Source organism: Ilyonectria robusta (genome assembly GCF_021365365.1).
Source record: "Ilyonectria robusta strain PMI_751 chromosome Unknown BGZ61scaffold_24, whole genome shotgun sequence".
Taxonomy (NCBI): Eukaryota; Fungi; Ascomycota; class Sordariomycetes; order Hypocreales; family Nectriaceae; genus Ilyonectria; species Ilyonectria robusta.
In genome coordinates, this window is record NW_025764458.1 from 717,166 (window position 1) to 742,198 (window position 25,033).

General features: G+C 54.4%; 11 protein-coding genes across 11 annotated transcripts; 7 read left to right on the forward strand and 4 right to left on the reverse strand.

The window, feature by feature from the left end:
- Positions 1 to 275: 275 nt before the first annotated feature.
- Positions 276 to 1,795, forward strand: BGZ61DRAFT_460464 (uncharacterized protein). The gene is made up of 4 exons (XM_046247029.1): positions 276 to 388; positions 502 to 641; positions 827 to 1,496; positions 1,548 to 1,795. The coding sequence occupies exons 1-4, from the start codon at positions 359 to 361 to the stop codon at positions 1,716 to 1,718; spliced, it is 1,011 nt and encodes a 336-aa protein (XP_046098771.1). The 5' UTR covers positions 276 to 358; the 3' UTR covers positions 1,719 to 1,795.
- Positions 1,796 to 2,103: 308 nt separating this feature from the next.
- Positions 2,104 to 4,874, reverse strand: BGZ61DRAFT_483336 (uncharacterized protein; the record flags this gene model as incomplete). The annotated part of the gene is made up of 2 exons (XM_046249478.1): positions 2,104 to 2,450; positions 2,510 to 4,874. 2 exons carry the CDS (start codon positions 4,872 to 4,874, stop codon positions 2,104 to 2,106), a joined length of 2,712 nt encoding a protein of 903 aa, XP_046098772.1.
- Positions 4,875 to 5,514: 640 nt separating this feature from the next.
- On the forward strand, positions 5,515 to 6,388 carry BGZ61DRAFT_537619 (Snf7-domain-containing protein; the record flags this gene model as incomplete). The annotated part of the gene is made up of 4 exons (XM_046254558.1): positions 5,515 to 5,520; positions 5,587 to 5,862; positions 5,929 to 6,186; positions 6,245 to 6,388. 4 exons carry the CDS (start codon positions 5,515 to 5,517, stop codon positions 6,386 to 6,388), a joined length of 684 nt encoding a protein of 227 aa, XP_046098773.1.
- A 1,280-nt stretch (positions 6,389 to 7,668) lies between these two features.
- Positions 7,669 to 8,737, forward strand: BGZ61DRAFT_114519 (uncharacterized protein). Its single transcript, XM_046236978.1, has 2 exons — positions 7,669 to 7,704; positions 7,793 to 8,737. Exon 2 carries the CDS (start codon positions 7,820 to 7,822, stop codon positions 8,477 to 8,479), a length of 660 nt encoding a protein of 219 aa, XP_046098774.1. The 5' UTR covers positions 7,669 to 7,704; positions 7,793 to 7,819; the 3' UTR covers positions 8,480 to 8,737.
- A 257-nt stretch (positions 8,738 to 8,994) lies between these two features.
- BGZ61DRAFT_537620 (protein phosphatase 2C) lies at positions 8,995 to 10,743 on the forward strand (the record flags this gene model as incomplete). The annotated part of the gene is made up of 2 exons (XM_046254559.1): positions 8,995 to 10,287; positions 10,342 to 10,743. 2 exons carry the CDS (start codon positions 8,995 to 8,997, stop codon positions 10,741 to 10,743), a joined length of 1,695 nt encoding a protein of 564 aa, XP_046098775.1.
- A 3,170-nt stretch (positions 10,744 to 13,913) lies between these two features.
- Positions 13,914 to 18,635, forward strand: BGZ61DRAFT_114530 (uncharacterized protein). The gene is made up of 4 exons (XM_046236979.1): positions 13,914 to 14,285; positions 14,368 to 14,555; positions 14,627 to 18,058; positions 18,115 to 18,635. The coding sequence occupies exons 1-4, from the start codon at positions 14,212 to 14,214 to the stop codon at positions 18,159 to 18,161; spliced, it is 3,741 nt and encodes a 1,246-aa protein (XP_046098776.1). The 5' UTR covers positions 13,914 to 14,211; the 3' UTR covers positions 18,162 to 18,635.
- A 718-nt stretch (positions 18,636 to 19,353) lies between these two features.
- On the reverse strand, positions 19,354 to 21,288 carry BGZ61DRAFT_483341 (ankyrin repeat-containing domain protein; the record flags this gene model as incomplete). Its single annotated transcript, XM_046249479.1, has 5 exons — positions 19,354 to 19,991; positions 20,054 to 20,207; positions 20,254 to 20,749; positions 20,800 to 21,064; positions 21,285 to 21,288. The coding sequence occupies 5 exons, from the start codon at positions 21,286 to 21,288 to the stop codon at positions 19,354 to 19,356; spliced, it is 1,557 nt and encodes a 518-aa protein (XP_046098777.1).
- A 199-nt stretch (positions 21,289 to 21,487) lies between these two features.
- Positions 21,488 to 22,057, forward strand: BGZ61DRAFT_483342 (uncharacterized protein; the record flags this gene model as incomplete). The annotated part of the gene is made up of 1 exon (XM_046249480.1): positions 21,488 to 22,057. One exon carries the CDS (start codon positions 21,488 to 21,490, stop codon positions 22,055 to 22,057), a length of 570 nt encoding a protein of 189 aa, XP_046098778.1.
- A 129-nt stretch (positions 22,058 to 22,186) lies between these two features.
- Positions 22,187 to 22,448, reverse strand: BGZ61DRAFT_114584 (uncharacterized protein). The gene has a single exon (XM_046236980.1). It carries the CDS (start codon positions 22,384 to 22,386, stop codon positions 22,225 to 22,227), a length of 162 nt encoding a protein of 53 aa, XP_046098779.1. The 5' UTR covers positions 22,387 to 22,448; the 3' UTR covers positions 22,187 to 22,224.
- Positions 22,383 to 23,447, reverse strand: BGZ61DRAFT_483343 (uncharacterized protein; the record flags this gene model as incomplete). The annotated part of the gene is made up of 4 exons (XM_046249481.1): positions 22,383 to 22,421; positions 22,479 to 22,709; positions 22,990 to 23,065; positions 23,119 to 23,447. The coding sequence occupies 4 exons, from the start codon at positions 23,445 to 23,447 to the stop codon at positions 22,383 to 22,385; spliced, it is 675 nt and encodes a 224-aa protein (XP_046098780.1).
- Positions 23,448 to 23,660: 213 nt separating this feature from the next.
- Positions 23,661 to 23,996, forward strand: BGZ61DRAFT_460480 (uncharacterized protein). Its single transcript, XM_046247030.1, has one exon. It carries the CDS (start codon positions 23,703 to 23,705, stop codon positions 23,886 to 23,888), a length of 186 nt encoding a protein of 61 aa, XP_046098781.1. The 5' UTR covers positions 23,661 to 23,702; the 3' UTR covers positions 23,889 to 23,996.
- The last annotated feature ends 1,037 nt before the right edge of the window (positions 23,997 to 25,033 follow it).

The following is a 25,033-nucleotide window of genomic DNA, read 5'->3' on the forward strand; positions in this document are numbered from 1 at the left end:
TAATTAAATCCGAGTCCATATGGTCAACTCCTAGTCTAGTTGTACTTGTAACTTGAAAGGCATTCCATGTGATGAACACGTCAGCGAAAAAGAAAGAAAAAAAGAAAGTAAAATAGTCGAAGAGAATAACGAAGACAGGCAGTTTATCAGGCGGAAGGAGCCTCCATAACAAAACCAACCTCAATACATTCCAAGTTGACCCTATCGCGGCTCGTTACACATTCGGTTTAGGGTAGCATAATTCTTAATGACTCGTCCTCCACAAAGCGACACTCCTTTTACTGGGACACAACTTAATCCGATCAACTACAATCGTCCGTATCAGGTCCATAGCTACCTTGCACCAAACTTAGAGAACATGGACTACGTAGCTTTGCCGAAGATTGAGGTAAGTCCGTGTGGCGGCGATTCTCTACCCCGCCGCTAGAAACCGAGATCACCAACCAAGCTGCACACTACCCGACTGCATTGATAACGATATCTCTCTGACGAGAACTCTAGCTTCATGCCCACTTGACGGGCAGCATCTCACGAAAGGCGCTACATGAGGTATGGCTGCGGAAGAAGAACAGCGGAGAGACAGACCTCGAAGATCCGCTGATCGTCATGCCGGAGGGCAAGCATGACTACAACTTGGAGACGTGAGCCCCCTCCTTGCCGTCTATTGCTTCATATCCATTGAGGTCATGAATGTTGGCTTAGGACTTCGTCTCCACTGACTAGTAACCACGGGGCTGCGATCGAGCCCTGGTACTAAGCTGGCATCTCATGATACTCGTTGAGAACCTCTCCCCCTTGTCTACCTATCAGCCCTGACAACCCGTAGCTTCTTCCCACTCTTCAGCTCCTACATATACGGCCTCCTCACCGACGAAGAATCTATTCGCTACACCACAATTTCCGTCCTGACCGACTTCCTCAACGACGGTGTCTGCTACCTCGAACTACGCACCACACCTCGCGGAACACCGGTTCTCACAGCAGAAGCCTACGTATCCGTCCTCCTGTCCACCATCGCCGCATTCGAGGCCGAGCATCCCCAGCTTCACATCCGCCTTATCCTCTCCGTCGACCGTCGCCACACCCCCACCATCGCGGCCGCGACCCTTGCTCTCGCCCTGGCGCACCGTCACCAAGGCGTCGTCGGGCTTGACCTGTGTGGCGACCCGACGGCGAAGCCTAGAGGAGAGGTTGCCGCGTTCACACCTGTGTTTCTAGAGGCGAAGAAGCAGGGCCTGGATATTACCGTGCACTTTGCCGAGGCGGAGGCGAGCGGCTCGAAAGAAGAGTTGGACGTGCTGCTAGACTGGCAGCCCGGCCGTCTGGGACATGTCATCTGGGAGGATGAGGCAACCAAGAAAGAGATCGCGAGACGGGGACTGTGCTTGGAACTGTGCCTGAGCTGCAACGTACAGGCGGGCATGGTTCGCGGTGGCTTTGAGGGCCATCACTTTGGAGTGTGGAAAGACGTGCAAGGGCCCAAGATTTCACTCGGGGTGAGTACTGGAGTGAGGCTAGAGACTCGATTATGCTGATGTTACCATTAGACCGATGACGTGGGCGTCTTTGGAAGCCCCCTTTCCAATGAGTACCGCCTCGTTGCCGAGCATTTCGGTCTCGATCGAAAGGCCATATGTAGCCTTGCACGCCAGGGTATCGATGGCATATTCGGCGGCGAGAAGGAAAAAGAGCGATTGCGAAGCATCATGTGGGAATAAAGCCCTCGCACCCCATTACATGAGCATTCATTATAGATCAAATATGGCTATTCATGGGACACTCTAATAGAGCAATTTGAAAAGAAGGTCGCTTTCATTTGAAGAACTGATAAAGTGGTATTGGTTCTTTTCTAACTAAAAAAATTGTTGTAAACCCCCTGAACAACAAAGGTAAAGACGCTTCTGTTACGATGCGCCTGCAACTGTGGGGAGAGAAGCAATGCCCGATAAAGACGGGAGAGTGTTGAATTTTTTGTTCATTAATCGGAACCCGAAAATAAAAGATTGGAACTTTTACAAGCCCTTCATGCCCTAAACGCCACGTTTTGCCTTCTCTTCGTGAACCGTGTGGATAGTTGCTCATGCCATCTTGTCCAATTCCTCGTTAATGCATGCCTGGGGGCGGGGCATCCAAGTCGACATGCTCGACTGTGCCGCGCTGTTCCTCGGTCTTGCGCACGAGGGAAGAGAAGTAGCTGGATGCGCGCTCGCTCTCACCCTTGACCTTGATAGTGTCGTCGCGCTTTTGGTCAAGGTCCTTAAGGCTCTGCTCGAGGCTGACGCGGAGATTTGAGGCCGGGAGGCGCAGGACCTTGCGGACGGAGGACGAGATGCGAGCCGAGTTGGAGTGCACGTAGTCGAGGTCGGCAAGCTGAGTGGATATTTTGTTGGCAAGGGTATGAGGGAGCGAGTTGGGAATTTGCTGAAGGATGTATGCTGAGGCGGCGACGGCTGAAGTGAGAGTCAGTACGATGCGAGTAGAGGGAATAAGGGGGAAGAGTTAAACTCACCAGCCACAAGTATTCCAGGGAGGATGAGCTGGCGAAGGTTGTCGTTGCTCAGAACACGTGAGGCGGCGACGGCCTGGTCCATCCAAGTGCTCATGCCAATCATCCGGGGGACCACAGCACCAGCCACAGTCAGGGCCATACCGGTGCCGGCGTATTTCTCCTGATGCTGCAGAAGCGTGGTCCAGTCGACAAAGTCCGCAAGCTGAGTTGGGATGTGTACCTGGCGGGCAAGGGCGTCGCGCTTGCGCTGGAACATGACGTTCGGGCGGAATTGCAGGTTCTGGAATTCATCGCCGATGTGCAAAATACCTAGTTGCTTAATGACGTTCACGCCCTGGACCGTCTTGTTACGGGCGTGCTCCTCACAGATGGATACCGAGTCGGCAATGTGTGAGAGCATGGCCTCCTTGAGATCCTCGGCATACTGGAAGGCGCTCAAGAGGCCAGGGTACGGAACATCATAGTGGGTGTTGCCTGCGTGGAGGATTGCAGAGTTGAGTGTCGAGCGGGTGTGGTCGTAAACGTCCTTGCAGGTGTCCTCAATGTTCCTGTCGACTTGGTCACTAACCTCGGAACATGCCTTTTTGCCTGACTCCAGCTGAGGCTCAAGCTCCTTGAGTTCCCGCGTCACTCGTTGCAGCTCGGACTGGGCCACCTCCTGATTAACTGTTGCTAGCGAGTGGACGTCATTGAGGATGTTGAGGAGATAGGTCCGCGCCGGGGCAAGCTTCGATCGTGCTCGCTTTTCAAGGACGAATCTGCGCAACGACTGCTCAAGGGCCTCAAAGTCTCGGATCTTGTCGAGATCCTTGCCCTTACCCTTGTCGTCTCCATCGCCGGGGTCACCACCCCCACCCCCACTTGAGCTTCCACTGCCACCACTGGGTCCTCCAGGAGGAGATGGTCCGAGGGGAATGGCGTTACTGGAAACGAAGTGGACGAGCTCTGAAGACTCCTTGGCAGTTCGGGGACTTAGTCCAGAAACTTGGTCCATGATCATCTTGTGGCACCGGTTCTTGTCTCTGATGTTGTCATAACCATTGACGACGATGAAGATGTAGGCCTTCTCCGCGGCAGCGGCCCAAATAAACTCCTTGGCAGACTGGGTGAAGTGGTTGGCGGCAGAAACCACGAACACCACTACGTCAATCTCTTCCTGTCGGGCAAAGATGGCCGTTGTCTTGGTCGTGTCCGAGTTGAGGCCGGGGGCGTCGATCAGCGCGATGTCCACCACTCCATTGTTCAGCAAGGACTCGTCGATAGTTCTGGAATCCTTCACATAAATCTTGCACTGGGTATAAGTCTCGTTGTCGATTACAACATCTTCCAATTTCTCCAAGGAAAATACGTCATAGGTCGATTCGTCATTTCGGTCATAGGCGACATCCTTGTGTACCGCGTGGACCTCCTCGATACCTGAGTTTTCTCTCGCGTCAAGGACTTCGCAGAAGATGGCCGTGCAGGGTTGCTGGTCCTCGGGAAGGACCTTTCGTCGGAGGAGAGCATTGCAGAAGGTCGACTTGCCGGCGTTGAGGTCGCCAGTGATTAGGACCTTGCTTGCAGTGTCTTCGATGCGATCGCGAAGGGAGAGGAGATGCTTGATGCTGGAGCTGATCTTGCCATCGAGCAACGCTGCGATGGAGTTTTTCTCTAATGAATGCACAAGCTCGGTCTGGTGCAGCGATCCTAGCTTCAGATCCAACTTCAAAATAGAGAATTCTTGGGCGATTTGCGGGGAGACCAATCGTGGTTCGGGGGTCGATCGAGTTTCGGCAGCTCGGCTCGATTCGGCAGCGGGCTCGACAGAAGTCAAAGACCGCCGGAGCATGGGATTGCGACCGGTAGAGGATGAGGCACCGCCAGCGGTGGAGTGTGCCTGAGCGATGCCGGGTCGTGACGAAGGAGGGTCGGGAGAGGCACTCCTGGTTCGCTGAACGGTGGGATAGTGGGCAGGCCACGACGTGTTCATATCCTGAAGGCTATGGAGCAGGTCGAGGACCTTGTTGATGGAGCGACCGAGGCTAGCTCGTTGGGAGTTGTACCACATTTGGTGGATTGCGCCCGACTGGGGCCGGTCGTGCTTCAGGTCGTGCTGCAGGTCCATGGCATAGCTGCCCAAGGTGGCGGCCCTGGAGTCTCCGGCGATGCTACCGCCGTAGCCGGAGTCGTCGAGCAAACTCTGGAGGCGTGCAGCATGTGTAGAGGCCGAACCGTTTCCCACGGTCATGTAGTTGGGTCGAGAGGAAGGTGGTGGCGAAGTCGCCGGGTCGTTGGGAACGCCATTGTCGGCATCGGAGTCGGTGTCGGAGTCGGCGTCCTGGTGCAGAGGGCCCTTCCCCTTGCCGTTGAAATAGTCCTGGCTCATGATTCAGATCGGGCGGCGGCGTGACGCATGTTTCGGTCGCCGATGAGCGAGGAGGAGGAACGTGGTCGAGGTGATAAGGTCGTAGGAGTGCGAGTTGAAGTTGGAGTCGGCAAGGCGGCGTGGACTCGGAACTTGTAGACCGACCCATGTTGCATGATTTTTGGCGGTAAATTGCCGGACCTCAAGAAGGCGGGGTCGTGCTGATTGGTGGACGCGCCGGGAGAGACTCGGAAGAGCGTGCCTTATCTTATCAGACGGGCATGTGACGAGAGGCGCGCAACCTAGAAACGGTTGTGCAAGCCAGGCGTCCATAGCGCTAAGCCCAGTGAAGGTCCAACTAAACCCAGTGAAGCCCAGTGAGCGCCCAGTTGCTGGGAAGACGCTGGCTGAGAGCGGTTACGTAGTACGACATGGTACATGGCCAACATGGCGGAGTGGTCCAGGCTTCGCTTCTCTCACCACAACCACAACCAACGCTTTGTCTTTCCTTGCTGCCTTGCTTCGGCCGATCTCCCAACCTTCCAAGACGCCCTCGCCTCGCCTCCGTGAACCGAACCCTCTGATCCGACGACTAGGTCGACCCTTTCTCCTATCCAAAACCCGAATCGCCTCCTCGCGACGCCATCCTCCCCCGCAAACCATGAACGTAAGGGCAATGACGTCGCCGCCACCCCGGTACATCTGAGGGCTAATCCGCCTCGTGGCTACACAGATCCTGGAATGGGCATTCGGCAAGCGCATCACGCCCGCGGAGCGTCTGCGCAAGAACCAGCGCATGCTCGATAAGGCTATCCGCGAGCTCGACCAGACGCGCGTTAAGTTGGAGAAGCAGGAGAAGACGCTGGTCCAACAGATCAAGACCAGCGCAAAGAATGGGCAGATGGGCGCCTGCAAAATCCAGGCCAAGGATCTTGTTCGCACCAGGCGATACGTCGAGAAGTTCTACGGCATGCGCAGCCAGCTCCAGCAGATTTCCCTGCGACTCCAGGTATGGCCAGGCTCAGCGACATGATAGCTACTAGGCGGCACAAGATGCTGATGTGAGGCGCTCCAGACACACCGGACAAACGAGCAGATGATGCAAGCGATGAAGGGCGCAACAATGGCATTGGGAAGCATGAACAAGTCGATGAACCTTCCAGCACTCCAGAAGATCGCCATGGAATTCGAACGAGAGAACGACATCATGGAGCAGCGACAAGAGATAATGGACGACGCAATGGACGACGCCATGGACGTGGGCGTGGAAGAGGAGGGTGACGAAGTGGTGGAGCAAGTACTGGAAGAAATTGGTATTGACTTTAACCAGGCGGTACGAATTCTCCAATCTTTCTGCAACGAATGGATCGAGGCTAATTGCATGGCTACAGCTCGGCGAAACTCCCACAACGATAGGAAACCCTGCCGTGGCCGAGGGCAGAATTGCCCAGGCAGTTGGTGGCGGCGGTGGTGGTGGTGGCGGCGACTCCCTCGATGAGGACCTCCAGGCAAGACTTGACAGTTTGAGGAAGTAGATGATGGGATATGACGGCGGCGGTTGAGTCGTCTTGAGATAATAGGCTACGTTGGCGGGAATCTGGTGTCACTGAGAATGGAGTTGGAAACTCGAAACACCCTCGACCAGTGTCATCTAGGAACCGACGGCCGATGCTTGTGAGATATGTCGAGGGAGCACATGAGTTTTTGCATTTCTTGCCTGGGCGCACGGGTGCCCTGAGAAACGCGTTTGTCCATTAACACAGTTCGGTATTTTTATTTCTGGGTGGAAAGGCTCTTTGCTTATAGAAGGAGGAAACTTAAGACATCTCCTTTTCGCAAGACTTGTGCGGCGTTAGTACCGTGCTCATGTGCTTAGAAACATTGGGGTTTGTCACCTTGGTTCTTAAAGAGAACTTTAGAAGGCAAAGCGAGCTAAATCCTCACGTACCAATTATGAAGCTATGTCGCCCTCGTTGTCATCCATCATGTGTCTTAGTACAATCCTTGCTTACGAGCTAAGGGCACGGATGATGCTGTAGCATGGCATCCCCGCGGGACTGTATGGTCCGTGGGGATGGAAGGGGTCTACGTCAGGGCCTGATATGGAAGTGCCTGAATACAATGCTTAGCAGTTGAACCTCATATAACTAGTCTCGTATTCTAGCGAGGGACGGCCGTTACTGGGGAAACTTGATGTCCAAGACTGCCATGACAGGGGATGGTTCGTCAAATAGTCGTTCTGCCTTCGTGGATGGTGCCACTGAGAGAACGACTTTGATGTGGATTGGAATTAAGATGGGCCTACGTATATGGTCATCAACTTGCCACGACTTACGAGGTATTCGTCTTCGGCACAGGCTCGATCTGGGAAAGCTCAGAGAGTTGGGTCAGTTGGAGAGAGTAGAGTAGGGCACGGCGCTTATTATCCTCAAGGCAGCGATGAAGAACAGTTGCAGCTGCCTGATACGAAGCAACCCCATCTCGCCGGAAGCGCCGGAGACGGTCATGCTAGTAGTGTTGCTATTTACCCCAAAAGGGTGCCATCATTTGGACGTTTATTTCGGGAACCAGGCCAGGTGGACGAGATGAGATGAGACGGATGCCATCTCCGGGTTTACAGTGGGGCGCCGCCGAGTCGAGACGGCGGAGTTGGAAGCCCCCCCGCGCGAGGCGCCCGCGGCATGCTCGTTCCGTGCTGGAACCGCGCTGGACGGAGCACAGGTCAACCACTGACGTCGGAGCTCCAGGGCAGCGGGTGCGCGCTAGTTAGCACACTTGTCGCTGCAGGTCTACTGGCTGGCAGCTCGGCCTTTGGTGCAGGCCGAGCAGCGACGGAACAGAGCCAGTGAAGGTCAGTGGAATGAGGGCACATGAGGGGCACCCACCAGCGCACCCACCAGCGCAGTGTTCAGTGAGGCTGCTAACAAGGCCACTGACAGCCCAACCCAAGCCCCGCGCGGGCATCCATGCATCACCCGCCTGCCTTCGACTCGTGGACTCGCCCACTAACCAACCTAAATCCGAACCTATTACCCCATGCCACTCCCGTCAACTACGTCGTCCACCGCCGCCTTACCTCCGACTCCGACCTACCTGCGACTTACAACATCCTCCGGCCCTCCCGTGTCTTAGCTACCCTCCCCCCAAAGGCAAGGGCAGTTCTAGCCCGTCTTTCGTCCCACCTAGGTTCACCTGTCCTCTGCTTCGTGCATCTGCTCGCCTTGACGCTGCTTCGACGACATCATCATCCTCCGATTCCATTGCATCTGGTTCTGGTACGTACGGCCTCGCTCTACATTGGACGACGTTGCTCGCTATCTGCAGTCCTCCCTGTTCCCCTCTGCTCGTCACTGCATTCAGATCTCTATCGCACCCTTTCTGTGTATCGTTGTGTCCCAACCTACCTTAGCCATCATCCTGGCTGGTCCTGTCCCCCTCCCCGCTGGCGCCTACCTACGTCACGCTACCTGCACTTCCGTGCTCTGCTCTGCTCTGTACCGTCCTGCCTCACGGTTCCACGCTCTTTGTCTTGGTCCCTTTCATCATCCGCTCTGTTCCCTCAAATTACCCTCTCTGCTATTGAATCGTGGACCGGCCGTCGAGCTCTGCCCTCTCAGCCTGACTGACGTTTGGCGCGCTGACAGCTGGCGGCGGCTGCTGCGCGCTTGGCTGCAACGTCTGGGTGCCCCTCCCAGCCTTTCTCCGCGCCCTTCAAGCACCACATCAGCCTTCCCCCGCCAGCCTACTTGCTCCAGCCCCAACCTCTCAACCTACATACCGAGACCTATCTTCTGACCTGTCTAGATCAATTTGAACCGACACCGACATACCCCTCCCCAGTTGCCCAACTCTTGTCCTGGTCCGAGATCACCACCCCGCTACTGCAGAACCCCTCGCAGCGAGATACAGCCCCGTCTTCCTGTCGCAACACTCGCCTGTTGCTGACCTCGAGACCCATCCTCATTACGAGAGCGACAATAACGAAGACGACGACATCTGTTACGCTGTAATTCTACCCTAGGCCTTCACCCTACCCTTCCGCTACCTCACCAACCCCTCCAGACTCCTCGTTCCATCCACAAAGCTGGCGACCAACAAGCGTCGCAGTCTCTCCTCGACTGGGGGAAGTCTGCTGAATAGAATGTTTGGCAGCAACTCCAACTCAGCCGGCAACAAATCTGAGACCGATTCAAAATCCGACAAATCCTCCCCCGAAACCAGCCCGGGCCCCAGCGCAGCCACTCCCATCAAGACGGCAGACAAGACGGTGGATAAGGCAGGGAGCGTGGAGAAGCGCAGTGGAAATGGTAGCCCGCCAACTCGCCAGGATACCGGCGGTTCCACGGATAAGAAGCGCAGGAGTAGCAGCGTTAGCAGCAAGGCTAGCAGCCTGCTTGCCTCGGCCAAGAACTCGCTGAGCTTCTCTCAGGGTAGCCGTGCGCCAGCTGTCGAGATGACTACGCAGTCGCCCCTACAGAGATTGGGCAAGCAGGACCCCGCCCTCGCAGTTCCGCAGGGCCAGCATAACAACTCGGCCGGAGAGTCGGTAGCGGGCCCAAAGTCCACATTCCATGTCGGCGTTTGGGAAGATAGAAACAAGAAATGCCGTCGGACTATGGAGGACACCCACGCCTTTTTATACAACTTCATCCAGACCCCGACCTTGGCCGATGCTTCCGGCAAGGACACGTCCGAGGGAGATGATTCTGAGTCGGCAGTCCAGGACATTGTCGAATCAGACAATGGCTACTTTGCCATCTTTGACGGACACGCCGGCACCTTTGCCGCAGACTGGTGCGGAAAGAAGCTACATATCATCCTGGAGGAGCTCATACGCAAGAACCCCAACGCTCAGATTCCTGAGGTTCTGGACCTGGCTTTTACGACCGCCGACTCCCAGCTGGAGAAACTGCCCTTGAAAAACAGCGGTTGCACGGCTGCCGTGGCCGTGTTACGTTGGGAAGACCGGGTTTCTAATGATCGGTCAAATCTTAATGCTGCTGCGTCGGCTACTCTCAAGCCCACCAAGTCAGATGATCCGTCTCAGTCAGACAAGGATAAGTCGAAGGATGCGACGCCTTCTGCGAACGAAGTCAAAAACCCCGTCGAGGGCAGCAGTACGAAGGTCAAGGGAGCCGTCAACCGCCAGCGTCTTCTTTACACTGCCAACGTGGGTGATGCCCGCATCATCCTGTGCCGAGCTGGAAAGGCTCTGCGACTGTCGTATGACCACAAGGGAAGCGACGAGGTTGAGGGCAAGCGGATCGCCAATGCGGGTGGGCTGATCCTAAACAACCGCGTCAATGGTGTCCTGGCTGTCACCAGAGCGCTTGGTGATGCCTATATGAAGAAGCTTGTAACTGGCCACCCTTATACGACCGAGACGGTGATCCAGGCCGACAGTGATGAGTTTATTATCATCGCGTGTGATGGCGTAAGTGGAACAAAACTGAATTATTGACATGCCAGACCCGCTGACGTGAGATAGTTGTGGGATGTTTGTACCGATCAAGAGGCAGTGGATCTGGTCCGAAACACCGAGGACCCTATTGCAGCTTCGAAGATGCTTGTGGACCATGCGCTCAACCGGTTCAGCACGGACAATTTGTCGTGTATGATTGTCCGACTGGATCATGTCCAGGGCAAGGATGACGGGGATAGTGGCCGTGAGGCAGACAAGATTGTCAACGACGTCACAAAAAAGGCTACAGATGGTAGCGCCCCTGCCGGTGGCGTGTCCGAAGGGGAGTTTGTACCAACATCTCTGGACAAAGCTGTGGTGGAAGAAGAACCTGACCCTATTGAGGAAAAGGATAGTACGGAAAATGCTACGGGTGCTCAGAAACCAGCTGAGGAGGTCGAGAAGAAGTCGACCGAGAAGGCGCAGTAGCTGAACTGGACTGGTTACTATAGGAGTAGATGATGACTTGGAATGCTGGGGGTGCACTGAAGGTTGAGACATGAGTCCTGTATGGGACGGAAAGCATATTTTGCGGAAGCCTCTGTTGCTAGGCTTTGTTTAGACTTGAGGAAACAGGGCGATAAGTGTTGGGCATCACGGGGAGGCGTTGCAGGCGGGTAGGTTATCCCGGCCTGTCATGGATGGAGAAATGAATAGCTTTACAAGCACATTGAGCACGCGCTTTTAGGACGGAAGATGTGATGGGAATGTGCGATTGCACTGAGACTGGGTGAATCCGGAGCTGGGGTGACGTTGATAGCAGTCTTACTCGGGTCCTTGTAGATTTGCTTATATGTATGAGTATTGTTATTTGCACACACAAGAACACACTCCAATCCTAAAGATTAACATCGGCAATGCAAGTGATAGAACCGGACAGGAAATGGCATTTTCATATGACATGTTCCGAGTATTTCCCCCCAATAATGGTTTGTTCTATAGGTTAGATAAAATAAATGTCCATTGACTTAGCTCCCTAGGGCGTACCTAGGTGAAGGGACTTGATGAATGGAAACAACTGACTGCTCGTCCATGTAGAAATGTAGTTGAGTGTCATTGAAGAGGATGATCTGGTAATAAAAATGTTGGCACCTCGGCTCTTGTATCTGCATCTGCATCTGCGTCTGCCGTTCATTAGGCGTTTTCCGTTGAGCAACTATCATTTTGACGCTGGGCGTCCTTGAGGGTTTGATTGGCCTGTGAGAACCTTGATGTTCAATATATGACGTGTGTGACGTAGACTAATTGCTGATGGAAGAGGGGATCTCGATGGGATAAGCCACGAAACAATATTCAAGCGTAGCCCGATTTGGCTCATATCGGGGTTTATCCACGCCACTCAGCATCCTAACTGTGTGCGGGTTTGTGCGGATACGCTGCCGCTATTCCTAGGTAGTTAGGTTGGGATCTATTTACCCACTTGAGTAATCTATGGATGACTCTGAGACAATTCGCGACAAGCCCCTAGAGAAGACGAGACTTTGATGGAGGCTAAAATTGCACGCGATCATCGAAGAAACACAACGACCACTTGCCCAGCATATAATGTAGATCCTCGGTGCCGAGAAGGAATTAGCCATGCGCGATTGGGGGATACACTGCTGTGCAGCTCAGGGGGACGCGGAGTTTAGGCCTGGACTGGGCTAATTCTAAAAAAACGGATGATTGTCCTACGGGCTGGTTGTTAGGTTGCGCTAGGTTAGGTAGGTTGCAGAGTCGGACTGGCTGTGATAGTTGGACGGGAAATTTTTGGCTGCAAGTTAAAGGCACGGGCTTCCATTCGCTTTCCACAGCGTAGAAAGCACAGTTATCTTTGGGGCACTGGCGGCGGATGGACGTGGACATTCAGCAAGCCACAAGAAACAGGAAATAACTGCATCGGGGTGGATGTGGACGCCATGATAGTTATCCCGGGGGGCAATTTTAGCGCTGGCTTGGACGCCGAGGTGGAGCTGGGGAGGGGGGAAGTTTGGAAGCCGGTGGGATCGAGACGGGTGGATGGATGGTGGATGGTGGATGGTGGATTGGGAGCCCCTATGTTAGAGTTTCGGCTTGAGAATGCTCAGAGGCTGTTCATTTGGAGCTGGTTGCGAAATTGCGTAATTGCGAGGTCAACTCTTGTTGCGGTGGTGACGATGAGACGTTGACGACGAGATGCGATGGCCGTTGGGATGTTGTCGAACATTGTGGGTGGAGGATGCAGCCAAGCCCCCTGGAGCGTTGGCTGGCGCTTGTTGGTGCTTGTGGGTTAGCTTATTAGATGAAGGAAGACCCTTGTTTGGAGCAGACCAGCCCAGTAGGGAAACGAGGGCGGCCAGGGGTGTTGACGAGATGGGCAGCCATGGGCTGTGAATGTGATGGACGGGACGGGGGGATTGGGGAAATGGAATCTATCGCTAATAACTTGCTACGTAGTACCGTTTGGTCGTTGAGAGAGGGTGGTAATAATAATAATATTGCCGATGGCATACGTATGCTCGGTTGTTCTCCCTCTCTCCCTGGGCACTACTATCGTCGAGTCAAGCCGGCGCAAAAGTAACAGCACGTCTAATGCAGGGCGACGCAGTTGCAGCTCCGTCCAGCTCAGCCCGAGCTCAGCTCCAACGACACCTGACGTCTGCGTGCATGCAGGCACTTGAGCGACTCCATTCGCGCTTACATGGCGCATCGCCATCGTCGTCCCATGTTTTCTTTTCTTTTTCCTTTTCGCCAAAGCTTTTTCTCCGTTTCGATCCGTCCCGCTTCCTCGTCTGCCCTCCTTCTCTTGTCTTCTCCAGCCCTTTGCCCCCCCCCTTGTGACCTCCCTGAGTGTTTCGAGCTGGACGCCGCATCGCGGGCGTGGCTCCCGGATACGTCAATCGGGGCGCCACTTGTGTGCAACCTTTAGCCACATTGGAAACCATTATAGTGCATACGTTGTATCGTCCCGAGGTAACCCTCATGCTTTGGCTACCCTTCAGCGCGTGGCCCTAAACTCCCAGGTTTCGCATTGGACTATCTATGATTTGAACAACAGAAGGAGGACATTTGTACCGCGTAGCATAGGTAGGTGGTGGACAGTCCAGCGCATCCTAGTTTCTTTTTCCTTGGTTCTTTTCTAGTGCTCCGCGCGCGTCTGGCGGCGCCTCCCGATCGATCAGCTCACAAGAGCTTGCATCGCAACGCGGCGGCGGACACGATAGAACACAAACCCCAACGGGCAACGGGACCAACGCCTCCCTCTTTTCTCATTGCTTTTTGTGTCGTGTGGTTGTGTACGTTTAGCCCTGTGTCTCTCTGCGTGTTGCCAGTGTCTCGGCCGACGACGATATTCGGTAATTCCGTCCCGCCCACCACACCCACGTCCAACGGGCGAGACGAGAGCGCTTCGCTTGGCCCCCCTTCTGTTACGGATTCACCTTGGGCTCTTGTCTCTCTCTGCATTGTATTAACTCCTCTCGTTGTCGACTCGCGTTCGGACTCCCAGCGCAATACCCAAACGCAATCTCACCTCAATCAAACAAACGGACACGAAAAAAACAACGTCGTCTCTCCGTCGCCCATGTCGCTCTCGCGCTCTCCTCGCCCATCCACATCCATCCATGCCCGCAGCCTTGCCCCTGAAATCTGGTGGTACCGACCAGTGACCCGCACCACCCACCCGCCTAAATCCACCCGCCTAAACCCACCCGAGTGTCCTAATCCTTCGAATCGAACCCCCGAATTAAACATCTCCCTGCTGCTGCCCGTCTCTACGTCCCGTCGGCTGCGAGCTTGCGTCGATTTCGGTTTCGATTTCGACTTCGTCACTCCTTTGAACAACCTGCACCTCGCACCCGCCACCCGTGCGCGTGCTCGCAGCTTCTTCCTCATACGGCCGTTGTTTGCCCCCTAGAATCTGGCTGTGACGGAGGCGCCATGTCGCTGAATGGCTTGGACGATCTCAAGGTCCAGGAAGCCCACGGGGCCGCCGCCGCCGAACCCGGAGGATGGTATGATGCTCTTGCTCTTGCTCTCACTCCGATCCCCAGTGCCCGTTCGTTTTTGCTAAGTTGTGCGCGTTTGTTGAAATAGGTTCCTCCTGAAGTACGCCAGTCGCGATGAGATCGAGTTGCTGGGCCGTGGCTCCGGCGGCATCGTCGAAGTGCGCACCAAAATCGCCGAGTACGAGGAGACCAGCCCCCTCTACGGCTTTCTCAGGTATCGGAGGAGAAACGTCTTGATCAAGTACCTGCCCGAGGACTGCTCGCGTCTCATTCAAGGTGCGTATCCGCGACTATGCTTTCACCCCTTATCCATCTCGGACCAAACTGACCAATCTCGTCTTTTCTAGCTCGGGTGGCCGTCCACTTCAATGCCGTCTGCGAACGATTCTCCCCATACGACACCACTTTCGAGATCACTACAGCCAAGGAACTGAAGGATACCAAGCTGTCTGCTGCCTGTTCATTGCACGCCGCCTCGGGTTCCAACTCGTCCGCTACGAGCTCAATACGTCGCAGGCGCTTAGTCGAAATTGCCGAGGAGGAAGAGGAAGAACAGCAGCAACGGGCAAGCAAACGCCAATCCCTAAACCAAGATGGCGATGAGGTTGGACCTCCGCAGACGCCTCAGCCGGACAATGGGCCCGCGGACCCTGTAACTCTCAACTCGGAACTCGCCTCATCCCCCGAGGAAAGGAAATTCTCGGCTTCTTCCACCTCTGAGGTGCCCAACTTCGTTGGCGTCGGCGAAACCCCTGGTTCCGAAGACCTTTCTGGCGAGGGCGCTCCGCGTATGTCGTCCCAGTCCGGCCGACCCGACTATTCCAACTACAACCCCTACAGTTACGGAAAGCCGAAAGTGAAACTTGCGCCGCGCCCCTCGTTGGAGACGGGTGGCAGACCTCGCACAGCTGGAAGCTTCCGACCTGTCTCCCAGATGCCCGCCGGCTTCAAGTTGTTCGGCAAGGGCTCCAAGAAAGGCAAGAAGGACGACGGCGCTACCTCAACCGAAGAAGAGCTCGCCGAGAATGGTGTTGCTGCCAATGCCCTCTCTATCCCCGAAGAGGACAACCTCGCGCAACCTGAAGACGTTGCGCGACCAACTACGAGCTCGGGCGTGTCTACGGCCCCATCCGTTGTGCCCGCGCCTCCGGCGAAGTCGGTCATATCACCAGAGAAGGCCAGACTGATGAAGGCCATGAAGCTTCGCGAGAAGAAGAAGAAGAAGAACCTAACCATCAACCCTTTGGATGCGCCAGGGCCTGAAATTGACTCACCTGCGCTTAGCATCGATACCCTTGGTGACAAGTCCGTGGAGGATGAGGAGCTGGAGACCCAGCCATCGATAACCAACGAGGATTCGGCAATTGGTCTCGATGCTTCTTCGTCGTCCATGAATACGGATCAGGCCTCCGAGCTTACCCAGTCTGATTCACACCCCGCCAGTCCCATTATCGCCTCTTCAGAACCCGACCATTCCACAAAGGCATCTTCACTATCAGAGTCTACAGATGAAACCGTCCAGGCTAAGAGTGATGACATGCCCGATGATGAGGATGAACTTGACATCTCTAAGCCTGTAGAAGAACCCGAGAAGGAGAGCACTCCCGAGGCTGTCGGGGCCCCTGCAGCGGACACGACTATTGAGCAGACCGTTACAAAGGAGTCAATTCCCGCAGAAGCAGTGGAGACTCCTACAAGTGCCGAGCCTAAGGCGGCGCCTCAAACAGATACTCAATCTAAAAAGGACGGGCCGGAGGAAAAGCCAGAGGGGATACTTCCAGCGCCAATTGGTGAGACAGACAGCATTCCGGCAACGTCAACATTCGCATTCTTGAGCAGCAAGGGACCCGAAACAGACCAAATTCCAGACGCGACAGAGACGAAGGAGGGGGAGGACGCGAACACGATCACATTAAATAATGGCGAGGACCTCTCCCCCAAGGCGACCCCCGCGTTGCAGATTCCCAAGTCCAAGTTCTCTTCCCAGAATCTACATTCCGAGGCTCAAAGCCCTTCAGTCCCTACCATCAACTCGCCTGACGAAAGAAGTATTCTGGAGGAGAGCCCCGCCATCACAGCCGATAAGGCCAACGACGAAGACGCCAACGCAGATACCACAACGGAATCCAAACCGAAGCGAAAGTTCTTTGTTGAGCCGATCCGAACAGACTTAACCCGCCCAGAGTCGCAAATAGGAGTACACCTGTCTGACGACGAGTTGGATGAACTGCAAAGCGCAACTTTCCAAGACGCAAGACCGATGCTCGTTTCAAAGAGCCCCGTCACACCGGTGTTCCCAAGCCCAACTAAGGGAGGGCCTTCACCACACACCGTCCGGACGGTGTCGAACCCTGTTCGGGGAACCTTCCTCACACCTGGTGATGTTAGCCAGAGCTCTGCGCGGTCCGTTAGCTCAGGCGGCGCTGCGCTCCTGCACAAGGTCGCCCAGCAGCCGGTAGGCCCCAACCTTTCCAAGAGGTCCAACGTGGGATCAAGCATTTCTCAGCGCATCAAGGCGTTGGAGAAGCTGTCCGCCACCTCGGGCAAGGAAGTTGCACCCCCCCGAGGCGTGAGCCGGGAGCGTCCGTCTTCGACCTTCTTTTCTGTCAAGAAGGGCAGGGAGGCATCGAGATCGCCATCACTGGCTGATAGAACAAATTCGTTCACCCGCCCAGCTGTCCGAACGCCGCCCTCGAGATCTGGCTCTAGGGATGAGTCTCCTGAGGCAACCCGGCGGCCACGACGCGACCGTTCTGCCTCAGTGGCGAGCAGACTGTCTATGTTTGAGGCCCCAAGTGAGGGAAACTCAACCTCGCACTCGCCCGGTAGCACCCCTCGTGGTCGCCCAGAGTCTATCTCAGTCACGGCCAAGATTGTTCGGGATCCGAATGCGGCGAGGTCGTTTGAGCCCCCGAAGGACCTCTCCGAGTTCAACCATCTCGAACTCAAGCAGTCGCCCCTGATGGTCGACCACCACAAGGCTGCGCCAGGATGGACACCGACGACTCTGGAACAGAAGGACACTATCCAGGAGCGGCGCATGTCTAAAGAGTCACGAGCCAGCCAGGACACCAAGTCGCGGCGGTCCTCGCTTACCGTCGTCAAGGACTTTATTAAGGAGCGCCGCAAGTCGGTGACGTCCATCACATCGGACGCCTTTAGCGGCTCGCGATCTCCTACGCGACCGCCGTCGACTCACCAAAACAGTACCTCCTTCACCCAGCGCCTCTCTATCAGCAGCCGCCGATCGTCCTTTAACCGAGACCGTGAGAGCGTGCTGTCTCCTACCCCCACAGAGGGCTCTGGATCCGGTGACGATTCCAAGTCTAATAGTGATAAGAAGAAGTCGCGTGCCGGCCGCTTCATGCGCCGCCTTTCGTCGCTCTCCGGGTCCCGGGGTAAGATTGCGATGCCCCCGGGCATCTCTGCCACTGTGGCCGAGGAGGATCTGGAGCCTATCCGACCCGCGACCACCGGCTCGCCGTCCATCGCCTCGTACATGGGCGATGTCAACGTCCAGTTCCCCGACAACCTGCTCTGGAAGCGACGCAACCTGTGCCTCGACACCCAGGGTTACCTCATCTTCAGCGCTCTCCCTGGCCAGAGCGGCCGTGCCGCTCAGGGCACGAAGCGCTACCACATGAGCGAGTTCCGCCAGCCGTACATTCCCGACGTCGATGCCCAGGAGCTGCCCAACAGCGTCGTTCTCGACTTCATGGAGGGCAGTGGTCTTCAAGTCGCGTGTGAGGACCGGTCGGGCCAGACAACCGTTCTGCAGAGTGAGTAGTAGACCACATTTCCTGTGAATAATAGATAACTAACGTGTGTTGTGTAGCCGTGCAAGATGCTCACCGCAAGTATGCCACGAGCTTCGGGCAGTAAAGCGTGCTTTAGAGCTCATCCTCAACCACCAATTTCAACAACTATTACCACCCAGTCTAATAAACTCTGCCGTGGTCATTCTTGAGACATGGCCCGCCCAGGAAGCAATCTACAATGACGGCTAGAATCCTTTGTCATTTTCGATATGGTAGAAGCAGTTATCCTTCTCCTCGCCCACTCGACTTGTCAACTCTTGCATACACCCAGCGTTAATGCCTTACGACATCGCCCCTTCTTGCTTTCGCCTCTACGCCGGCTTTGCGGGATGCTTGAGGACGTGTGTATCTCCACCTCGTCCTTCAAGCTGTACAAGAGGATGTTGAAGAACACCCTGCCAGCCTACCACGGGAGACCACTTTACTCTCCTCCTATTCTCTTTGCAACCTACTAAAATACGCGCCGACGACGCTCTTCCCTACCATTTTATCTCGTTTCTCGCCACCCCATTCCACCAACACAAAACACACCGTTTTGTTTCCCTTTTCTCTACATGATACCACACCATTCTTCACACATCTACCCGCCGTCTTGGCCCACTCATTGAAGCAAAAACTGTCTTCCAAATTTTATTGAACCCACAATCTCATAGTTGTCACCCCTTTCTTTTCCTGTGATATTATAATTTATTCCCGGCTCTTTTTTTTTTCACTCATCTCACAGCGTGCAAAAGATGAGCGGGTTAGCGTGGTATGGCAAATGGCTTGGTAGGAAGGGTGGGGGGGATGTTGGATACTTTTTGCGCTTGATTTTTGTCCCCATAGTTTGCGCTGGTTGTTGGGCTTTGTATACCAAGAGCGAGGGGAAGGATGAAGAGTAGAGTAGTGAGGAGAAGGTGAAAATAGGATTTGTTGAGGACTGAAACTATGAGATGCTTGCGATGTGATTCAATGAATGCTGTGATTTTGATCTGGCATGAGAAGAGAGTGTGGGTGTAGCGCCGCTTGGCATCTAATATGTATGAATTCGCATCGGAGGATATCGCAACTCTACTTTTGGAAGTGTTTTATCATCAACGTTTCCATTGTAGCAATCCCCCCTTTTACGATCTTTGTTTAGATGCCCCCATTCCAGGTATTGTGACAGATTCTCAACAGATTAAAACTCGAAACATAGTTTGTATGTAGCTCATGTGCTTCGTTGGTCCAACAGACCGAGACCCAAGATACAAAGATAGAAAATGACAGTGACTATGCTATCCTCCTCCACTTTGTTGCATCGCTCCATGTTCCAATATCAGCTTCGCGATTCCGTGCTTCGCGGTCCTCAAAGCTAGCCGAACAATTGCGCGGTTGGCGTCGTCGTCGACATCAGCGCCATTCTCGAGCAGCAAACGTACGACGTCTTCGCTCCCCATTTCGACTGCATTCTCTAGAGCAAATACTAGATCTTCGCGATTCGCTTGATCACCAGCACCGTTGTCCAATAGCAGGCGTACGGTTGCGGCATTGCCAGACCGGGCGGCAGCTATAAGAGCCGTCGACCCATACCTGGACTCACACCGGGTGTTCACGAAAGCGCCATTCTCAAGTAGCAGACGTACGACCGCTTCATGGCCATCGCCTGCTGCAGCTGAAAGAGGCGAGGTTGTTGTTCCTCCAGGGTTGACATCAGCACCGTTATCCAATAGCAAACGTACCATCGCTTCATTACCCCGTTCTGCTGCAGTTGTAAGAGGCCGAAACCAACTTCTTTCAGAGTTGACATCAGCACCGTTATCTAACAGCAAACGTACGACCGCCTCCTTGCCTCCTGATACTGCAACTGAAATAGTTCCTCCGAGCCTTTTATTATGTTTGCTGTCCACAAGGGTCGGGCTGCGAGAAAGGAGATCTGATACTACTGTTTCAAGCCCAAGTTTAGATGCCTAGTAAAGACCCGATCCATCGTCATACGGAGACTGTATGCTAGGTTGAGCCAGGATCGGGCTGTTCCATTCCTCGATCCAGTTCCTGAGCGCTCCATTATGGTCTCGAAATAACCTTTTTGCAAGATCAGGCAAGTGCGTAGTTTGGAAATTTTCGTCATAATGCCGGTGCCAGTATCGCACTGCATATACCGTAAGCGGAAAATTTGACCGATCACCATTATATACCTCCGGTTCCAGCAGGTAGGCCAGACAGAGGCTCGCAATTTCTGCATTGGCTTTCTCTGTTTCCACGTGGAACATTGCCACTCTCTGTTGGCGGATTCTCTCCGACTCTAGATATTCTTGGACCGAAAAATGGGCGATTCGTACCGTCGAGAGCTCCTTGGCGTCAGGATTTACAACCACCTCGATGAGTCCTGGACAGACTTGGTGGAGGTCATCTTGGTCGTGTAGTCTTCGTTTCGTGTTGAGTCTGGGGATGTCTCCTAATTCTACAGCCATTGCTTCTATGACTTCAGCAACGGCCAACGGTTCCTTGGCGCAGCACAGGAACGTCAATGTCCGTCGAGCATATTCGGCAGAACCCTCATCGATATTCAAGAGCATCCGTTCGTATGTTTCGTCCAGAGATCGCGGCAGAGAAGTGAGCAAATCCTCAAGGTGAGCTTCGCTGCGAGGGCAGTTTTCGAGCGAGGTGAACTGGCATTCGACCCATCGAAAGCTAATGCATTTAGTCAATAGATGGTTGAAATACGGATAAGAAAAACTCACACGCCATCTGCACGCTCAATAAGCCCTTGCGCAATGCGATCATGGAAGCTCTTCCACCTATGAAGCCTTCTTGTGTTTCTGAGATGGTCAGAGATAAAAGTTGAGATATCTCGGCCGATATCCTCGTTTCGCAGTGATATATCCTCAGCATGTGTAGGTTGGAGCTCGTCACGGATATCAACCTCATCACGACTCGTGACGATGAGGTGGAGCCCTGGTTCGGACCACACCCTCAGCTTGGCTGCCCTGAGCGCCTCCCCTCTTGCTGGCGACTGACCTCAGCAAGCTTCGCTGGAGACGGAGTTGGGAGCCGGCCGGGAAGAAACCCGACTTGGGGGTGATGTGACGGCGGCCCGGCAAGGCTCGCCGTCATGATGGCGGTCCAGACTTTCCTGCTGCGAGCTATTTTGTGTAAGGCAAGAGAGAGCCAAAGTTCCTAGACAACCAGGTTGCCTGTGTGAGCAATTAAAGTTGGGTTTGTTTACCCATGGTTAAGGCAAGTGCAAGTATATACCTGTCAAGGTCCTTCTTGGATTTTAATTTTGAACAAATTTCATTCACCCTTACCGTTGACGACATTCAATTCAGCTCATCTAATCATCACGGCTTACAAAACCAAGAGTTCCTTTCATCGTCTCTGCTATCACCACCAATAGTTCCTTTCATCGTCTCTGCTATCACCACCAATATGGGCTACAGCCACGATACTGCTTTTTCCTGCCCACCTCCCACTACCGTCACCATTACTGTTACCGCCAATGGACCCTCCAGCTCTTCAGATATGGACGTCTTCGCCGCTTTGTTTGTACAACTCTTGAACCTCCTGGAACGGCTTTTTGACACTCTCACGGACAAGATCGACAACGGTCTTCAAAAAACCTACATTAAGAAGGGGATGTTTGGCGTTGCCATAATCACAGCATTCATGGTATTCATTCAGCTGTTTATAGACACAAAACGTACGACAAGACAACTGGCAGCCCTCGATCAAAAAGTCCAGGCATTACAGCGCCTACCTGGCCCTCAAGGCCCTCCAGGCGTCCAAGGTCCTACTGGGGCTAATGGCCGACCAGGTCCTGCTGGGGCTGATGGCAGGCCAGGTCTTCAAGGAGCAAATGGCCACAATGGAGCTAATGGCATTCGGGGACTTGATGGCGCTCCTGGTCTTGATGGCGCTCCTGGTCAGCAAGGCCCACGTGGTTGGAGAGGAATTTCGGGCTGCTCAAGAATCTGTTTGTGTCACTCACGCCCTGAATGATATGGCTGCTCTTTGGCTGAATATTGGCGGTATGACTGGTAGTGGTTGGCTTTTCGTGATGATACGATGTGGGAGGTTTGGAGTTTATTAGTGGGTATAAACTCTATGAGGCAATGAAAGAATTTCTCTGTGCAGCGGATGCTGCTAGAGGCTTTGCCCTTAGCCCTTTAGAAACTGGTGCACAGCTCGTCAATATCCTTGTCGAGCTTTTGCAAAGTGCTCTGTCGGAATGGGTAGGCCAACCGGCGACCAGCCATATTTACTGCAACTCCGAAGCCGCCCGGAGAGCGTTTCTTGAACTTGGCCACTTCCTTTTTGAGCTCCATCATCTTGTAGGGGGACTATGTCTCGCGGCTGAGCTATTCTGCCATCATGGAGCTCGTCAATGGAAAGTCCCTTTTGGCAATGGATGGCAGCTTACCGACCTCCTCAAGCCCACCAAGCTAGAACCCCTCCACTCGCCGAGAAGATTCCCACACTTGATCATGGCCCCTCCACTCTCCGCGATGCCGCGCGAGCAGCTGTGGTGGTGGAGTCCTGCGGAGTTCAACGGCGTAGTCAAGACGGCGTATTCGGCACTGGGGCCGGAGGGTGGGGAGCGGTCGACGATGGGTTGGGGAAGGGTGAGGATGGAGTATTTTGAGGGAGAGGTCTGATGAGGATAAGGAGTTGTTAGGTTGTAGATTTGATAGAATCATGGTGGCGTTGCTATTGATCCTGCTAATGGTGAGCAAAATGTCTTGTGTAGCTGTGAATAGTAGTGATACGGAGTTTGGAAGACGATATGCCCAGCCAGTGGTGCTGCTACGCTTTGAATACTCAGAAGATCTGACTTATTGGCCCCCATTTCCTGCAAAACACGATGGGCTGATTTCACCATCCACCGGGGTTCTCCGAAATCGTGAATCCCGGGCCGGCCTTGACGGACGAACGGGGCAACGGGGGATAGTCCGGAGCATGGTAGAAAGGTGGGGGCCCGCCGCACAACCTCCGGACCACCCACACCAGCTACCAAGGTTCACGCAATGAACCTAGCCATGTCAAGCATCATCGGTACCTACAGTGACGCATCTGCCAGGTTGGGTCCAGGGTTCGGACAGGCTGGGTTCGTCAGCAGCGGGCATTTCGGCAATGCAGGCAATTTATCATGGTACGAAGGTGCGGATGAGAGCACGTTGGTTGGTGGGTTGGTGGGTTTGTTCCCAGGGATGTCTGCGTAGGTTTTTCTTTTTTGTTTCGAGTAGCTTCCCGCCTTGCGGCCGCAATGATGGTCGGGTGTTACGTACGAAAGGTGAGATGAGTGGACTGGAAGCTCTGGGGACACGTACGGGGCGGAGACGGGGCGATTCGCCAATGAGTGGGCGTTGATACTGGGAATGGGATGCTGCATGGAAGCTGTGGTTGGATGGGTGTAGCTGGCTTGGCGTCTCACAGACGAATACCGACATACAGCCATGCGCCTCTATCTCTGTCGGTATTCAGATGTGCGTCTGACTTATCTGTATCACAGCTGGCTATCTCCGGACCGGGACCGGGACCGGGATGGGACAATGACGGAGCAGGGAGGGAGAGAGATGGGGAACGGGTGGTGCGTGTGTTTTGTGCCAGAGGGTGCATTTTGTATGGTGGGTGTGCATATGTGAGGATGCATGTTGGCGGTATGGTAGGTAGGGAGGTTGCCAAGTTACACGAGGCGAATCAACCGACTGCATGCTCGGGACGAATAGTGAGAGCCAACATCGTTTCGGTACCCGGGTGTAAAAATACGGGCATGATGCGCGGGGTTGAGTCTCCGTATTTTCCCCGGATAGTGACGGAAACGTACCGATAATTGGGCCACGGAACTAAAGGTACGTGCGTCGTCGGTTCATCGATAGTGACGTTGGTATTGGAATGAGCGGAGGATTGGATCAATTGGTGTGGAAGCACAGACTTTCCCCAGAGAAAGGAAGCCATTGTACGTAATTCGGGAGGCTTGGGAACCAGGGATGGAGGTGAGGCGTCTGTAACGTGACCTGCGCCTCTCGGGCGGAGATTGGTTCGCTAAAAGAGGGAAACCGAGGAGGAGCACAATGCTTTCTTTTGGTTACGGAGGCTGCCCGTCTGAAGGAAGGGGACCTGGCCAGCGGATGATGCGGGTGCATGATGGCGCTTTAGCGATGGGATGGGATCGTGGCGATAGCGCGGGGAGAGAGGAGGGGACGGGGTTCGGTTGTGCGTGTGATTGGGTGGTTGAGGTTGGTGGCGGCCGAGTACACGGCAATGATTTAGTGGAGGCTCAGTAGGAAATGACTTGGAAGATCAAGTGACTGCCGATGACTGAGACTGTTATTGAAGCAAATCTCGGGCTTGGTTGGACGCTGTCATACCAGACACCAACTTTGTTAGACAAACAGCGGCCAGTGATGGTGATCGCCTCCCGTGTCTGAGCATCTTGTGATCGCTTGAAGCTCAGACGACATGGCCATCATCAGGATCACGGTCCGAAGCACAAATTGCAGCTCCACATGCGGGCGTGCGGGTGCAGCTGGTGAGATGGGTGATGGGCGAGATGTGGACGCAGATGCTGCACGCGACTGACCATTGCAAGATGCGATGGCGATTCGATTGCGATGGATTGGCCTGCAATGCCTTGCGTCTTGGTCAACAAGCTCCATCCCAGCAACGCTTCGCCACGACTTGTTGGTCCCAGAGTTCGGCACCTGACCAGCGCTGGATGCAATGCATTTGAGCTCTCGGCGTGCCGTGGGTGTGTAGCCAGCTAGGCAGGTGTGCCTCCGTGCCATCCGGGGCGTCGTCGCCGAGTTTATCAGAACGTACCCTTCTCTTTGGGTTCCAATTGGAACCCCTAGGATCCCGGCACCCCCTCACGGTTTTTGCTACGATCGTGTGCAGAGTGTCATCCAAGGCTGGCCAACAAGGACGCTGCCCGCCCCTCCAACCACCACGTAGCTTTTTTTTTTTTCTTCTCGTCTG

Bases quoted from the DNA above. Each gene is read 5' to 3' on its own strand.
- BGZ61DRAFT_460464 (XM_046247029.1), top strand. From the start codon at position 359: ATGGACTACGTAGCTTTGCCGAAGATTGAG. The intron at 642-826 runs GTGAGCCCCCTC...GACAACCCGTAG, and splicing joins CATGACTACAACTTGGAGAC to CTTCTTCCCACTCTTCAGCT. The intron at 1,497-1,547 runs GTGAGTACTGGA...TGTTACCATTAG, and splicing joins GGCCCAAGATTTCACTCGGG to ACCGATGACGTGGGCGTCTT.
- BGZ61DRAFT_460480 (XM_046247030.1), top strand. From the start codon at position 23,703: ATGCATGTTGGCGGTATGGTAGGTAGGGAGGTTGCCAAGTTACACGAG.
- BGZ61DRAFT_114519 (XM_046236978.1), top strand. From the start codon at position 7,820: ATGCATCACCCGCCTGCCTTCGACTCGTGGACTCGCCCACTAACCAAC.
- BGZ61DRAFT_114530 (XM_046236979.1), top strand. From the start codon at position 14,212: ATGTCGCTGAATGGCTTGGACGATCTCAAGGTCCAGGAAGCCCACGGG. The intron at 14,286-14,367 runs GTATGATGCTCT...TTGTTGAAATAG, and splicing joins GCCGCCGAACCCGGAGGATG to GTTCCTCCTGAAGTACGCCA. The intron at 18,059-18,114 runs GTGAGTAGTAGA...TGTGTTGTGTAG, and splicing joins CCAGACAACCGTTCTGCAGA to CCGTGCAAGATGCTCACCGC.
- BGZ61DRAFT_114584 (XM_046236980.1), bottom strand. From the start codon at position 22,386: ATGATGGAGCTCAAAAAGGAAGTGGCCAAGTTCAAGAAACGCTCTCCG.